General features: G+C 39.3%; 1 protein-coding gene across 2 annotated transcripts in view; it reads right to left on the minus strand.

Moving 5' to 3' along the window:
• Positions 1-17313, minus strand: part of LOC136866575 (N-acetylgalactosaminyltransferase 6) — a 377415-nt gene that overhangs the window by 54659 nt on the left and 305443 nt on the right. For both annotated transcript variants that reach the window (XM_067143666.2, XM_067143665.2), the window contains exon 10: positions 4866-4976. In XM_067143666.2, the coding sequence (XP_066999767.1) occupies positions 4866-4976 (111 nt within the window). The remainder of the gene's footprint in view (positions 1-4865; positions 4977-17313) is intronic.

The following is a 17313-nucleotide window of genomic DNA, read 5'->3' on the forward strand; positions in this document are numbered from 1 at the left end:
TTTTTCTTACTAATAAATGAGGTATACGCATTGTATTACTACACAGCACGTATACTCTCGTTCCAAGGCGTAGGAATCTCTTCCTGCAGTTCACTGACGTATTTCGCGAGTTTACCACCTTTATGATCGCTTCTGCTGGTTATCTACGAGCAAAACTTTCTGGAAAGTCGCATAGTAGCACGGCATATTGAAAAGGCAGTGGCAACACAAAAGTGAGACAGCTGGAAATTGGCTTATACTGATATCAACATTTCTTCAGCTTACTTGTGTAATTAACGCCCAAAAAAAAAGAAATGGAAAGTCTTAAGAAAAGATCAATAGCTGGGATAGTACGGAAAATGTAAGCAATTGTAATTGAATCGGCGAGTTAAAAAGGGTACACATTCCAAAATCCTTACTTTTCAGGAGAAAGGAAAACCTGTTTTGTAGCTAAACGAAAGGTATGTTCACTTTATATGTCTTTGTAAATTCCCTATTTGGATGATGATGGCATTCACTATGCCGAAACTAGTACCATATAATAAATAATAATGTGGTGACTTAATAACTCTCACATAATTTGTATTGAATATGTGGATCCCTATACTTTAATTCATTAGTTTGTGAATCTGGATTCAATACGGACCAAACAATGAAATTTTTGTCATTGAAGTATTGTAGAGACGCATGGAATAGGTATTGACGGCAAATTTTCAACAGGTTCTCTTTGGTATTATGATACCAATTTTAAGATAATGGTCATTAAACCCACAGAAATAGAGAATAAGTGTGCAGCCAAAAAAAATTTACGGCATAATGAAAGCCAATGTTTGATGTCTAAAAATAGTCTAAAAATGCGATCTTTACAACCAAGACATTCATATGATTTTACAAAGCACTTTTAAGCCTGATTTAAAATTTCTGAAGGAAAAAGTGGGGGTAGTCTTGGATTCGGAGACATACGGTACTATAATTTTTTCAGAATTAAATTAAACGCACGCTTTCACATAGTATCAGATTTCGAAAAATAACAAACAAGTACCAGTAAGCTGTAGCTTGGATATCATCCGCGGAAGCGCAAGTTTTGAACAAAGTGATTGCTGTATCATATCGATTTTAATGTGTATGGCGGTTTTCCTGACTTTTATACAAAAATCGGATATAACGACAATCCGCTATAGCGAGTGAATTTTTCGTTGTTATGAATCCTTGCTATAATGGACTTCTACTGTAGTTAAAAATTTTTTTTTAAAAAAATAACACCATACCTGCCAACTTTCAAAAAGATAAATCTGGAAGATCCTTAAGCGGAAATTTTTTAACAATACGTGCATGACAAGATATTAGTAAAAGTCTTAAGACATAATGAAAAAGGACGACAGGGGGTGAACTATAAACAATACTAATACAAGTCAAATACAGTAGAACCTCGATGCATTCCCGGAACTGTTGTTTTCCCGCATTCATTGTTGAATTTATTCGGTCCCAAAAATGTTCCATATAAACCCATGTTAATTTCCCCGCATCTATCGTTTCTCGAACTATCGTTTTATCGCATCTATCATCGAAAAATTATTTCTCCTTGGCCACAATTTTCCTGCACTGATCGATCATACGTAAGAAAAATATAATTTGCAAGTTTTTTTGAATTTAGAGGGGCTGCTCAATACTCTCAGCATATAATAGTGGCAACCTGTTACGCGAGAATGTACGAGCGATTCGGAGTTATTAGTCTGCCCACTAACCGGCCCCTTGAAGTATTCTTATTTACAAGAATGAAAACATAGACAGCGTAAAACTCAAATTTGCCACCATTTTCTGTGTTGGTATAGGCTGGCTAGGGCCGCAAACTTTGTTGAAAAAAAGGAAGAGAAAATCGTGCAGTGCACCAGATACGTTTCAATTAGTCACAGGGAGATTTATCGCATCGTATCTTGTGGAGTGTGTGGGATGCTAGAGGCCTGTTGACCCCGTTGTTGCCCTCTGCCCAACAGTCTTGTTACAAGCCGGACCTAACCAAGCCAGACCAATAATCTTTTCTCATAGCCTAGTCTTGTAACTAGTTTCTAAGTTGGCAGCTTCGTACAAGCCGCTGTGACATCGTTCAAGACGTGCTGCGTTGAATTTCTAACTTCTGTGCCATCGTCTGAGCTGAGCTGCGGGAGCCGCACCACGTTGGGTATCTAACCTATCGTTCGCAAAGGGTCTACGGAATCTTTTCCTAAATACCGGTTATTGCCGTAATGTCCTCGTATATCTTTAATTTGCAATAAATAAGAAAATTGAAATTAAAGGTTTTCAATTATTACGAAACGTGTAAAGAAACGTGAAACGAAGCAGCGTAAAAGTCACACTATTTTCATCTCGTAGGCCTATATCATAGTTGCAATATTTTGATACAGGTATGTTGATTTTTTTCTATTGGCTTTACGTCGCACCGACACAGATAGGTCTTATGGCGACGATGGGACAGGAAAGGGCTAGGACTGGGAAGAAAGCAGCCATGGCCTTAATTAAAGTACAGCCCCAGCATTTGCCTGGTGTAAAAATAGGAAACCACAGAAAACCATCTTCAGGGCTGCCGACAGTGGGGTTTGAACCCACTATCTCCCGAATACTGGATCGTGGCCACATTTAAGCGACTGCAGCTATCGAGCTCAGTACCGGGATGTATAGTATGAGCTAAATGATTAGCGCGTGTTGGCCTTTGGTTCAAGGGGTCTCGATTGGGTCGAGGATTTTAACTTTTCTTGGTTAATTCCAACGGTTCGGGGGCTGTCTGCTGAATTAAACATTAGAATTCATCTTAGGTAGGGCCGCATTTCATATGCGCGTAGACTGCCTATCACACGACAACTCGAAAGACCTGCACCCGGCTCCAGAGGCCACGTGCCATTATTGTTGTTTTCATAATAATAATATATTTACATAACGAAAAATGTCCCAATACAGTACCCGTATTTTATTATTTTGCTTTCCCCCTATTTTTTTTATGTTGCACGCATTTATAGTGTTTCCGCATCCGTCATCATTTTCCCCCTGTCCCCTGAAAAACAATGCATTGACGTTTTACTGTATATGTTATGGTCACCCCTGAAATTAAATACTTATAAAAAGTTACATCTTGATGAGTGCTCATCTGTTTCCACTTAACACTGGGAACACTTTCCGCGATCGTATAAAACAAGGAAGTTAAGCAGAATATGCCTCCCGAAAAGACTGATAATATTGTTTCTTAGTTGAACTTATTACGAACATTACTAAATCGCTTAGAAATTCGTCACACAATTCCACGAGTTTCAGAACTACCGCCAATGTTACACACGAACACAAGCAAAGCCTTTCAGCTGCTACGAAGCACGAGGCAGTTACCAAAATTGTTTTATATAAATTCACAGCCTGGTTCTTTTCACAGACTTTTTTCCTTCAAAATTGCAGCTTGCTACTTGTTTGGGAACATCTCATTGAAGTAGCAGATGAGGTAGAACAGGTGACAAAAGCACTGTGATAATCCATAATGTGATTATCAATACATTTACTGGTCAAATTTCAAACACTGCATCTCGTATTACCAGCTACTATCAAAAGTCAAAAAATCCGATTTTACCGCAGAAAATGAAACCAAACGCAGATATTCAAAATCTGTACAATAACGTTGTTCATCCGTACAACCATAAAACACACGCAAAATCTGTACATTTTACGGAAAAACAGGAATACTTAGCAGGTATGTAACACACACACAATAAAAGTTCCCTTTATAATGCTCCTCTAAATTGCATTAACAGCTCTTAAGTTTGTCCTTAATGTTCATGAAGCAATTTAAAAGTTAATATTAAAAACCACTGTTGATCTCTTGGATGAAGTCAAGAATTAAAACAATTTACATCTATGGTCTTGCTTGCTGTTTAAAAAAAAAATCTTGCTAAGAAGATCTCATCCTCTACCTCATAAGACGTATTTAGAATGAGTTGTCCCGCGATACAATTCCGCCATGCCCTTGAAACAAGTGCCTGGTAGATGTCATTATTATAATGTACCGAGGCAGTGAATGCCTGAAGGCCCTCCAGTCCTTAAAGGTTCAGTCTAAACTGGCACTTGAACGCCCAGATACACTCGTGAAACTGGCATAACACAATTCAGTCAAACTGATGCGGGTGCTGCGTCATGAAAGAGTTCAGGGCAATGAAAGGGCTGACAGGTTGGCCAAGGAGGGTTCCCACAAACAGCCAGAATTTGGACTTTCCTATAGACCAGTTAAGGTCAGAGAATGGATATCAAGGATGCAAGTATGCAAAAGTCCATATATAAGACCTATATGAAAGAAGGCCAAATAAACTAATTCATATGAGCAAAACACATCTAAAACAAATAACTCATCTGTTCACTGGTCATTGCAGACTAAAGGGACATATACACAAGATTGAAATTGTACTGAATCCCTCTTGTGCTGGAAGTCATACAGAAGATGAAACACCGCGAATGGGAAGCCTTAGCCATGCATGCTCTTGTGAATCGCTTTATTGATCTAACTGAATTTTCTAATGTCCCCTTAGTATTCTCACAGCATTTATCACTAAATGTGCACTTATACAGTGAGAAGGTCACAGTGCAAAGTCATGCAGTGATCCTTCCTTTTTAACCTAACCTAATGTAAACAGGAAAGCAACATGATGCAAACAGGCAAAGAAGACTAATGAATATAACTGCAGCAGATAAAAGATGGAGAGGAAGAGAAAGGAGAAGACAGTTAATCAGCATAATAGGTTGACAGTGAGAGTTACATAAGATAACAAGATTACAAGTTTGAACAGAGAATCATTGTTGTACTTAGTTTGCTCACGGTGAAAATCAGAAGGCTATTAAAGGGAAATACAAGTTCTTACCTGTTCTCCATGCTCACGAGTGTCTTTGATACAATTCTTGAGCCCGAACCGTTCATCTGCACCAACGTTGAGGGTATCAACACACAACTCAGGTGCAGCCACACTGCGAATCTGTAAACATAATGTGCAATATTAAATATCCTACTCTAGGTCCAAAATGACTTACAAAATCAGGTAATTATACTGAACAGATATTGAACATTATATACAAAACAATGAAGACATTGACTGAAATTCTACAGGCATATCAAGAGACCACCGGGTACCTGACTGACTAAACTGATCTTTGAATACACAGAAAGTATCAAAGTGGATCATCAAAGTCAGAGAAGACTTGACGAACACTGGTATAACAGATACAGGCATACAAAGAGTGCATATGATACAGTCAAATTAATAGTCCTCCTTTCAAAACATACTGTAAACAAGTCAGCACCTTTAGCATGAAATGTGATTTTGATTTTATATTATTTTAAATTTCAAGTTAGTTGCTATTTTGAAATGAAAATCTAACGCTTTTGTAAAATATGAGTGAAGTGTGGAACTATTTCCAATTGGATCTTTTCAGTGATAATCATGCCAATTGCCGCATTTGTAAAAAGAGTTTCTCACAAGGAGCAAAGTTTCCCAACACTAGCAACCTGAAGAAGTATGTCACTTCAGATCATAAAATTGCTGTTACCGCACATAAATATCCTATTGCAAGCTGTCCAATTCATGACCGTATCGATGAATTCAATCAACAAATTATTCAACAAATTAATTCAAAACACTACCTAATCGATACTTAATTTCTTCCCTTTTGGCAGAATTATAAAGACATTATCTATACAGGACATGTTTCGACCACTTAGTGGTCATCTTCAGCTGTCTTTAAATAGCTTACATGAAACAATTTGAGTAGTAAGTACATTAAAATCTTAACTTACTTTCCCATGGGAACTTATAATTAATGCTTATTAATACTTGAAATTTGGGGGGGATTTTAGTCATGTTGTGTATAAAAAGGTACTTAAATTACAATTCGCATCTACGGTAATATTAAAAACTTATTTTCTAATTGAACATATTTTAAAAAATCTTAAAACGTCTCTAATAAGGCACATTTTGTAAAAACACTAGGTGGCTTGATCTTCTCTTGCTTATGTTAAAATCGATGTGTATAACAGTCTTCAAGTTTCTTACTGATTGTCAGTTGTGTTGATTATCTTCCTTGAAAGTTGCTTTTTATTTTTAGCAACAGGTTGTGTTGAACTGTCAATTTACAATGGTCCTATGGTGACTTTTCTATTAAGTTACGTGAAATGGCGGTCCTCAGATTTGGGCAGCTTGCCTCACGATCTGCAACCAGCAGAAAAATTGTAAAATGTTAAAATGTGTCATTGAACAAAATTGTTCTAATTTAGTTTGACCTCGCAAAGAAGGTGGTGATAAGGGTGTGTTGCCTTAATTCACCTTTCTGGAATGTTGTTTATACTCCGCTGCCTTGGGACTGTTTTCGTGTACACAACCTAGTGTTATAGCAATGTGTCACAGTTTGTTCGTTTGTACGATTCGCCAGAGAGAAGGGAAGCAAGGTTGTTTCATCATCTAATACGTCTCGCGAAGGGGGAGGGAGTACTAGCTGTGCTTCTGTGACATCGTGTTTGGTTATTTTACTTGTTCGTCTTATTTGTCTTCTGTTTACCCATTCTATGTATTTACTTATATGCTCATATAGGAGGTGCTTTTGGTCCATCGTTTCTTTTAAATTCCATTCTTTTCTCTAATTTGTCGAGAATAATGTGGACATTTTCTAGGTTGTTCATAAGACTTCCTTTATTAATCCTACTAATGATTTGAAGAACTTGTTTAATGTTAGTGAATTCATGGCTTGCCTCTTTCATATGAGCTCCCATAGCTGAGTATCTCCTGTATTTCTCTGCATTAATATGCTCCTGATATCTAATTGTAAAGCTTCTTCCTGAATGTCCCACTTTTTTTAACACTGATTGCATATCAACCTATAAATGCCTGACTCCTAAAATTCGTCCTTAAGTTTATTGACCTTGTTATGATTGAAGAATCTATGTTTCGTGTTGCTGTTAGTTGAGAATGCTACTTCGGTGTTGTGTTTCTTAAAGAAATTTATTATTTCGTAAATCCTCGGGTTATTAAAGGTGAATTTGACGTACTTCTTCGCTTTCTATGATTGCTGCTTTAATTTTATTTGTTGTTGATATTTGCACTTGGTAATGATTTTATTGATGAATTTCAAACTATAACTGTTAAAAAGGGCTTGCTGGCGAATGTAAGCTAGTTCCTTCTTCCTGTCTTTTTCTGTTAATGGAATTTCAAAGGCCCTGTTGACGAAACTATAGTAAGCAGACTTCTTTTGTGAAACAGGGTGCAAGGAGTCATTTGTATTGTGGTTGGTGTAAAAGAGGGTTTTCTGTGTATTTTAAAATGGAACTTCTTGTTTTCCCAAACTATTTGAATGTCTAGAAAATTAAGTATGCCGTATTCGTATTCTTCTCCTTCTGTCAATTTAATGTCTAGGTCTAAGTTATTTAAGGTAATTAGAATGTTGTGACTGTTATTAAGTTCTTTATTTATTATTGCATAAGTATCATCAACGTAGTGTAGCCAGAGATATAGCCTACTATCCGAGTGTGTTCTAGGTAATCGAGGTATATAATAGCTAAAATCCCTGAAGCCGGAGCTCCCATAGAGCCGATATATTCTGTTATTGAAAGAAAAGAAATTATGGTTCAGTACGAATTCCACAATAATCATAAGGCGAGTTAAAGCAACACACCCTTATCACCACCTTCTTTCCGAGGTCAAACTAAATTAGAACAATTTCGTTCAATGACATATTTTAACATTTTATGATTCTTCTGCTGGTTGCAGATCGTGAGGCAAGCTGCCCAAATCTGAGGACCGCCATTTCACGTAACTTAATAGAGAAGTCACCATAGGACCATTGTAAATTGACAGTTCAACACAACCTGTTGCTAAAAATGAAAAGCAACTTTCAAGGAAGATAATCAACACAACTGACAATCAGTAAGAAACTTGAAGACTGTTATACACATCGATTTTTACATAAGCAAGAGAAGATCAAGTCACCTAGTGTTTTTACAAAATGTGCCTTATTAGAGATGTTTTAAGATTTTTTTAAAATATGTTCAATTAGAAAATAAGTTTTTTAATATTACTGTAGGCGCAAATTGCAATTTAAGTACCTTTTCACACCACATCACTGAAATCCCCACCTTATTCCCTCCCTCGCACCCCTCCCCACTTTTCCAGCATTTTCAGCAATAGTTATAAGTTCCCATGGGAAAGTAATTTTAGATTTTAATGTACTTACTACTCAAATTGTTTCATCTAAGCTATTTAAACACGGCTGAAGATGACCACTAAGTGGTCGAAACATGTCCTGTATAGATAATGTCTTTATAATTCAGCCAAAAGGCAAGAAATAAAGTATAGATTAGGTGGTGTTTTAAATTAATTTGTTGAATAATTTGTTGCATGAACATCCTATCAAAAAAATCTGAAACAGTGAAAGTGTAACAAGTGAAGAAATGGCAGTGGAAAACCCTGTGCCTGTTAATTCCATTACAGACTCATTGCCCTCGTTATTGTCATCAACATCATCACAGTACATCAATACAAGCCAGCCTACTCTCACATCTTTTCTGCAGGTAATATCAGAATTACTTAGAAGGCCAGAGCTTTAGTGTTTGAGCTACTCAGGCCACGCCCTGCCTTGAATAGCTCGCCTTCCTTCTTACTAATTTAACCATTAATAGCCATATACAGTAGTATGTAATTGTAATTTATACAAAACCTGTTTATGACCGAAGGTGGAAAAGTAGCAGAGAATGAGGTCAAAATGGCTTCTTCAAGATAATTTAGAAGTGTTTCATACAGAACTTACTTTACAGTATATTTAATATTGAAAATTTTATGTTACGACAGTATTTTTGATAGTGCCAATCTTAGTGGAGATATGTTTTTTTTTTTTTTTTTTTTTTTTTTACATAGAAACTGTTTGCAGTTTGCAGTTGTGATTATCTCAGTAAGGTGGATAACCAAGTGATCATATGCCTCTTTTGATCAGAAAGATACTGAAGATGTATAAAAATAATAAATTGCCTCAGCTACCGTGTGCAGGCATTTTTAATTTTACGCCATCTGGTTGGTTGCTCATCAAGTTCCATTTTACTCTAGGCTGACTAGACAAGCAGATGAAATCTAAAACAAATAACACATCTGTTCACTGGTTTAAAAAAATGATGATATTAATGATGATGCTTGTTGTTTAAAGGGACCTAACATATAAGTCATCGGCCCCTAATGGTAAGAAATGAGACGAAATGTTATGACAATTTAAAAATCCATAATCCTCCACTGACCAGAATGTAAAAACATGAGGACGAAGAATGAATGGATGGAGATGAAGTTAAAACAATCAGAGGATCCGACCCGCAATGCCCCCATTCCCAGAAACTAGTGTTAAACAAGAGTATTACTGACCAAGGGACTGCTTCTAAAGCACAATACTGAATCAATGATGCTTGTAGTCGAAACAGGTCCAAAATCCAGGTCATCGGCCCCTCATAATGGTACTTATTGCTAGGAAAATAGAACCATACTATTTGTCATGTTGTGGTACTAATCAAAAGTAGCGTAGACTTGCGGTATTCCACACATTATGGTACTACTCGGTCGCCCCTTTTAGTCGCCTCCTATGACAGGCAGGGGATACCGTGGGTGCATTCTCTGTCTGTGTCCCCCACCCACAGGCGGTAGGGTGTTTGGTCCGCGAGAGGTATTTTATTTCCCTCAAGTCCGCCGGCAAGCCGGTTAGGACCCCCCTATCCGCCACCTGGGACGCGCCACGTGGGGGTATCACCTCTCCCCCTGCTACGCCTGCGTAGTAGGTTTGTGGGGTTTAAAAATCATAGAACGAAAGGGGGGTAGCAGCCTTTCGGTTGTTGCAAGGGCGGCAGTCTAGATGATTGACTGATACGGCCTTGTAATAATACTCAACATGGCTTAGCTGTGTTGATACTGCTACACGGCTGAAAGCAACGGGAAACTACAGCCGTAACCACCTCCCGAGGACATGCAGCTCTCTCTGTATGAAAGATGTACTGATGATGGCTTCCTCCCGGGTAAAATATTCCGGAGGTAAACTAGTCCCCCATTCGGATCTCCGGGTGGGGACTACACGAGAGGGGGCGATCATCAGGAAGATGGATACTGACATTCTGCGAGTCGGAGCGTGGAATGTTAGGAGTTTGAATCGTTGTGGTAGGTTAGAGAATCTGAAAAGGGAGATGGATAGGCTAAAGTTAGATGTAGTTGGTATAAGTGAAGTACGTTGGCAGGAAGAACAGGATTTTTGGTCAGGCGACTACCGAATTATCAACACGAAATCAAACAGGGGTAATGCAGGAGTTGGTTTAATAATGAATAAGAAAATAGGGCAGCGGATAAGCTACTACGACCAGCATAGTGAAAGAATTATTGTCGTCAAGATAGACACCAAACCAATGCCCACCACAATAGTGCAGGTCTATATGCCTACTAGTTCAGCGGATGATGAAGAAATTGAAAGAATATATGAGGAGATAGAAGATTTAATACAATATGTCAAAGGTGACGAGAATCTAATTGTGATGGGAGACTGGAACGCAGTGGTAGGCCAAGGAAGAGAAGGTAGCACAGTAGGAGAATTTGGATTGGGACAAAGGAACGAAAGAGGAAGTCGGCTGGTTGAATTCTGCACTGACCATAATTTAGTCCTCGCCAATACTTGGTTCAAACACCACAAACGACGGCTGTATACGTGGACGAGACCTGGAGACACTGGAAGGTATCAAATAGACTTCATTATGATTAGGCAGAGATTCAGAAACCAGGTGTTGGATTGCAAAACTTTCCCAGGAGCAGACGTGGACTCTGACCACAACTTGTTGGTCATGAAATGCCATCTGAAGTTGAAGAAATTGAAGAAAGGAAAGAATGCAAAAGGATGGGATCTAGACAAGTTGAAAGAAAAGAGTGTGTTGGATCGTTTCAAGGAACATGTTGCACAAGGACTAAATGAAAAGGCCGAAAGAAACACAGTAGAGGAAGAGTGGAGAGTCATGAAAAATGAAGTCAGTAGGGCTGCTGAAGAAATGTTAGGAAGGAAGAAAAGATCAACTAAGAATCAGTGGATAACTCAGGAGATACTAGACCTGATTGATGAACGACGAAAATACAAGAATGCTAGAAATGAAGAGGGCAGAAAAGAATACAGGCGATTAAAGAATCAAGTGGATAGAAAGTGCAAGGTAGCTAAGGAAGAATGGCTGAAGGAGAAGTGCAAGGATGTCGAAGGCTGTATGGTCCTGGGAAAGGTAGATGCTGCATACAGGAAAATCAAGGAAACCTTTGAAGAAAGGAAATCTAGGTGCATGAATATTAAGAGCTCAGATGGAAAGCCACTTCTAGGGAAAGAAGACAAAGCAGAAAGATGGCAGGAGCATATCCAACAGTTGTATCAAGGTAACGATGTAGATAATTTCGTTCTGGAACATGAAGAGGCTGTTGATGCTGATGAAATGGGAGACCCAATTTTGAGGTCAGAGTTTGACAGAGCTGTGAGTGACCTAAATAGGAACAAGGCACCTGGAATTGATGATATTCCCTCTGAATTACTGACTGCCTTAGGAGAAACCAGCATGGTAAGGTTATTTCATTTAGTGTGCAAGATGTATGAGACAGGAGAAGTCCCATCCGATTTTCGGCAGAATGTTGTTATACCTATTCCCAAGAAAGCCGGTGCTGACAGGTGTGAAAACTACCGCACTATTAGTTTAGTATCTCATGCCTGCAAAATTTTAACACGTATTATTTACAGAAGAATGGAAAAACAAGTTGAAGCTGAGTTGGGGGAAGATCAATTTGGCTTCAGAAGAAATGTAGGAACACGTGAAGCAATCCTGACTTTACGTCTGATCTTAGAGGATCGAATCAAGAAGGACAAGCCCACGTATATGGCATTCGTAGATCTAGAAAAGGCATTCGATAATGTTGATTGGACCAGGCTATTTATGACTCTGAAGATGATAGGGATCAGATACCGAGAACGAAGAATTATCTACAACCTGTATAAAAATCAGTCTGCAGTGATAAGAATCGAGGGCTTTGAAAAAGAAGCAGCAATCCAGAAAGGAGTGAGGCAAGGCTGCAGTTTGTCCCCTCTCCTTTTCAATGTTTACATAGAACAGGCAGTAAAGGAAATCAAAGAGAAATTTGGAAAGGGAATCACAGTCCAAGGAGAGGAAATCAAAACCTTGAGATTTGCCGATGATATTGTTATTTTATCTGAGACTGCAGAAGATCTCGAGAAGTTGCTGAATGGTATGGATGAAGTCTTAGGTAAGGAGTACAAGATGAAAATAAATAAGTCCAAAACAAAAGTAATGGAGTGCAGTCGAACGAAGGCAGGTGATATAGGAAATATTAGATTAGGAAACGAAGTCATAAAGGAAGTAGATGAATATTGTTACTTGGGTAGTAAAATAACTAACGATGGCAGAAGTAAGGAGGACATAAAATGCAGACTAGCACAAGCAAGGAAGAGCTTTCTTAAGAAAAGAAATTTGCTCACTTCAAACATTGATATCGGAATTAGAAAGATGTTTTTGAAGACTTTTGTGTGGAGCGTGGCATTGTATGGAAGTGAAACATGGACGATAACTAGCTCAGAAAGAAAGAGAATAGAAGCTTTCGAAATGTGGTGTTATAGAAGAATGCTGAAGGTGAGATGGATAGATCGAATCACGAATGAAGAGATACTGAATCGAATTGGTGAGAGGAGATCGATTTGGCTAAATTTGACGAGAAGAAGGGATAGAATGATAGGACACATCTTAAGACACCCAGGACTTGTTCAGTTGGTTTTTGAAGGAAGTGTAGGTGGCAAGAACGGTAGGGGTAGACCAAGGTACGAATATGACAAACAGATTAGAGCAGATGTAGGATGCAATAGTTACGTAGAAATGAAAAGGTTAGCACAGGATAGGGTGGCATGGAGAGCTGCATCAAACCAGTCTATGGACTGATGACTCAAACAACAACAACAGAACGCTAGAGTGGAAAAGAAACAGAACTTCATTAAGATAAGTTCCAGATTTGCAAGTTCGTAATTATTTAAAAAGAAATGAACATAAATGTCTATACTTTTCTAAATATCTGAGTGCGACTTGATAGCATCTGATGATGTTCTTTTAAGAACGAAACATGTCATTCTATATTCATTGTTTCTGTTTTCTTCAAGTGTAATACTGTTACCATATATTTTCTTGCAGGTAGGTAGTTTTGGGAGACTGAAGAACCTAACAGTTATTTACCGTCTACAAATGGTTAGGTTCTCTCCTCATCTATTCCAGTTGTAAAGTTCTTCCCGGCACCGGATGAGCCGGTTTCCGCTTCCCAGCTTCATCGGGAGGGCGGGCATCGACACTCGTTGCCAGATCTTCAGCCTTGATGAGCGGTAAGTGTAGGATAAGAAGAAAGCTGAACAACTACAGGAAAAGGAAAGAAACATAAGACTCTTTTTTCTATTTGCTTTACGTCGAACTGACAAAGATAGGTCTGATGGTGATGATGGGATGGGGAACAGCTACAAGGTGGTAGTGGTGGTGGTGATTATTGTTTTAAAAGGAAGTAGAACTAGGCAAACCATCATCTATTAACACCAATAACCTCCCTCCTTGACGCAACAGCCCCAAAGGGCCATGGCCTACCAAGCGACCGCTGCTCAGCCTGAAGGCCCGCAGATTACGAGATGTCATGTGGTCCACACAACGGATCCTGTCGCCGTTATTCTTGGCTTTTGAGGCAAGGATTAACACTAATCGGAGAGAAAAATGGAAGGGATCCAAAACTTTGAAAAATGAAGTTATCGGCCACAGAAAGACAAGGGCCATGAAGGGCGTGAAAAGGGCTTCGGAAACCCGGGTCGGAAAAGAATAAGAGTTGACCAAGGAAGGTCTGACAGGATAGATGAAAGTGAGGAGCCTGGCACAAGTATGTGAAAGCAATGCCACAACTCAGCTAAGGGCCCCATGGTCGCCAATCAATGCTCCCCCCCCTGGGGCCCTCTCTTTTTTTTTTTTTTTTGTGGCTTTATGGCCCACCGACACAGATAGGTCATATGGCGACGATGGGATAGGAAAGGCCTAGGTGTTGGAAGGAAGCGGCCGTGGCCTTAAGGTACAGCCCCAGCAATTGCCTGATGTGAAAATGGGAAACCAAGGAAAACCATCTTCAGGGCTGCCGACAGTGGGAATCAAACCCACTATCTTGATGCAAACTCACAGCCACGTGTCTCTAACCGCACAACCAACTTGCCCGGTGTGGCCTCTTTTAGTCACCTCTTACGGCAGGCTCGGAATACCACGGGTGTTATTCTACCGCCTCCACCCACAGGGGAGAAAATGGCTAGGAGTGGCAACGATGCGGCCATGGCCTTAATTAAGGCACAGCCCCAGCAACTGCCTGGTGAGAAAATGGGAAACAATGGAAAACCATCTTTGGGTTCAAGCCCACTATCTCCTGAATGCAAGCTCACAGCTGCGCGCCCCTAACCGTAAGGCCAACTCGTTTGGTACAAACACAACACAAATGCAGGTGGTAAGAGAATAAGAACACAGGACTAACACAAAAGGAGAAAATCCTTTCTTATTCCCTTCTCTCCCGCCACCCCAAACTTGACTTTGGGACTTGTTTGTTCCTTTCCTATATGTAAATGTTCAAATTAACGGTGGTCATCAGCCCAAATGCTGCTTGGATCCTCAAAGGACACATGGTTACAGTGAAACTGCAAAAACCGATAAACCGCCACAAGGAGGCACATTAGGGGAGTGGTACAGCAACACGAATGGCACTCTTCATTACATTCACACGCACTAGTCGTGCTATGAAAATACTGCAACCATCAGAAAAGAGCCACAGGTAGAGAATGTAAAAGTTACTGCACAAAATAAGAGATAAAACAGCATTTATAAGAGACCACAGAACATCATAACATGACATATCAAGTCACTCTGATCAAATGTTTTGCAATAAGAAGCCTATCACGTATTAGCTTGCAGCATTTCAAACTCCATTACTCTTAGGGTGGCATGCACCATCTTGGAGTAAATTACTACGGAAGTAGCGTTTACTAAGGAAGTCCATACTACAGAATTAAATTACTATGGAAGTTATTTACTCCGGAAGTAACATCGGAGAGTTGAAGTACAATTTACTCTTTTAGTTACTACTATAGAAGTAGCGTTCGTTACTCGCGGAGTAGGGCTGTGTTCATGTATCTTCGTTAAAAAAATCTAAATAGATAAGGTTATGTGCGATAGGAAACGGAAAAAAAACGTAAGCGAAAAAGATAAATGCTTGTTAATAGAGATAATGACGATCTATGCAAGGGATATAAGGTGTAAGAAACACAACATAAAGATGCTGGATAAGAAAAGAAATTCATGGAAAGTCGTGGCGAAAGAATTCAATGCATCGAGTGACGGAAAACGCAGTGAAAAGCAAGTTAAGATTCTGTAGAAGGACTTAAGACTTAGAAGGCGGTAAGTCGCCATTTCCATTTCATGATCGCTACTTGGAGGTAAGTAAACTTAGATGGCGACTTTACTTCCAAGTCGCCGATGTTCCGTACTTAAGTAGACTCTGAGATCAGAAAAATAATAAAATGGCAGATATTGCCGATGCAGTTAATTTTGTAGACGAAATTGAAGAGATCCAGGAAATTATTCAGTAGGTACGTTGTGCCAAATCCTCGGCGTATTATAAGAGATGCACGGAACCCAGTTCAATTTCATACAGAAAATGAGTTCAGAAAACGATATAGATTCGACAAACGTACAGTATTAGATGTACTAACGATGTTTGAAGACGAATTACAGAAACATAATAATCGAGGATCACTCATACCTCCAATGATACAGTTGCTAATTTCGTTAAGATTTTTTTTTCTATTTGCTTTACGTCACATCGATACAGATGTCTTATGGCGACGATGGGATAGGAAAGACCAAGGAATGGGTAGGAAGCTGCCGTGGCCTTAATAAAGGTGCAGCCCTCCAGCATTTGCCTGGTTTGAAAATGGGAAACCACGGGAAACAATCTTCAGGGCTGCCGACAGTGGGGTTCGAACCTACTATGTCCCGGATGCAAGCTCACAGCCGCGCGCCCCTAACCGCACGGACAAATCGCCCGGTCGTTAAGATATTATGCTACAGGTAAGAGTAAAATTATTGTTACTATAGCGCACAGTTTTTGCACTTTCTACTCATCGTGTTATCTAGTTAGGTTAAGGGATGATCAGCACAGATTAATGCATTCTTATGGTAAATACAATAGCCTTTCACACTTCCATGGTTTTCACGTAAATTCCAAATTGATTCCGCTGATTTACGAGGAGTAAGCCAGCCCTCAGTATGTAGAATAATCAGAAGAATATCGATCCTGACTGCCCGAAAGAGACCACAGTTTGTTTCGTTCCCAAATGAAGCTGAATGTCGAAATAATGCGCGACGTGTGTATGAAAGATCCCGTTTCCCTGGAGTGGTTGGAGCTATAGATTGCACCCATATACCAATAGTAAGTCCAGGTGGCAACCATGCTGAGGTATTCCGTAATAGGAAAGGGATTTTTAGTTTCAATTGTCAGGGCATAGTCAACCACGAGATGAAGTTTATTGATTTCGACTTCAACTATAGGCTACCTTTCTTCTCTTTCACTAGTTCTAGTAACACCTCCCTTTCATAGTTGTTGAAGGATGGCAATTTTTTCTTTCCATCCATCGTCGAGAAATAAAAATTAACTGTATTAACTGGATTGGATTGAGTTTAGAGTCTATAACGCGATCTATAACGCAGGAAACAGCTGAATTTCTTCTTCTTCTGCCTCTTTATTAAGAAAAACATTGAGTGATGGGAGATGCTACAGTGCTCTTCCATTGTTTTCATTGCCAACTTCATATCTAATTCTTCACATCGTAACTTACCAAAGTCTACTTACGCCAGAGTCTACTTTGTAAAAGTTGCGTCTATGAAACAGACTTCCACGAAACTCAACTAAGTGAACTTACGTAAGTCGAAGTCAAAGTCCCGTTCATGAATACGACCCTAAGACCTATCTGTGCCAGTGCGACGTTAAGCAAATTGAAAAAGAAATAAATACCTCTTCCGATTTCTGATAAGTTCACCGTTGTCACTGAAAGGGCAATAAATGGGAATTTGCGCGCAGTCACAGTCAATTGCAGCCACGATGTGTGGAAACCCGCCAACGTGAAGAATATTCTTTTATTTTCCGAACGATCATCATCATTTGTAGGCGTACCTCCCTCTTAGCCTCAACTAGTGCTTTAACCACGCGATGAAAGATA

The sequence above is a fragment of the Anabrus simplex genome, chromosome 3, assembly GCF_040414725.1.
Source record: "Anabrus simplex isolate iqAnaSimp1 chromosome 3, ASM4041472v1, whole genome shotgun sequence".
NCBI lineage: Eukaryota > Metazoa > Arthropoda > Insecta > Orthoptera > Tettigoniidae > Anabrus > Anabrus simplex.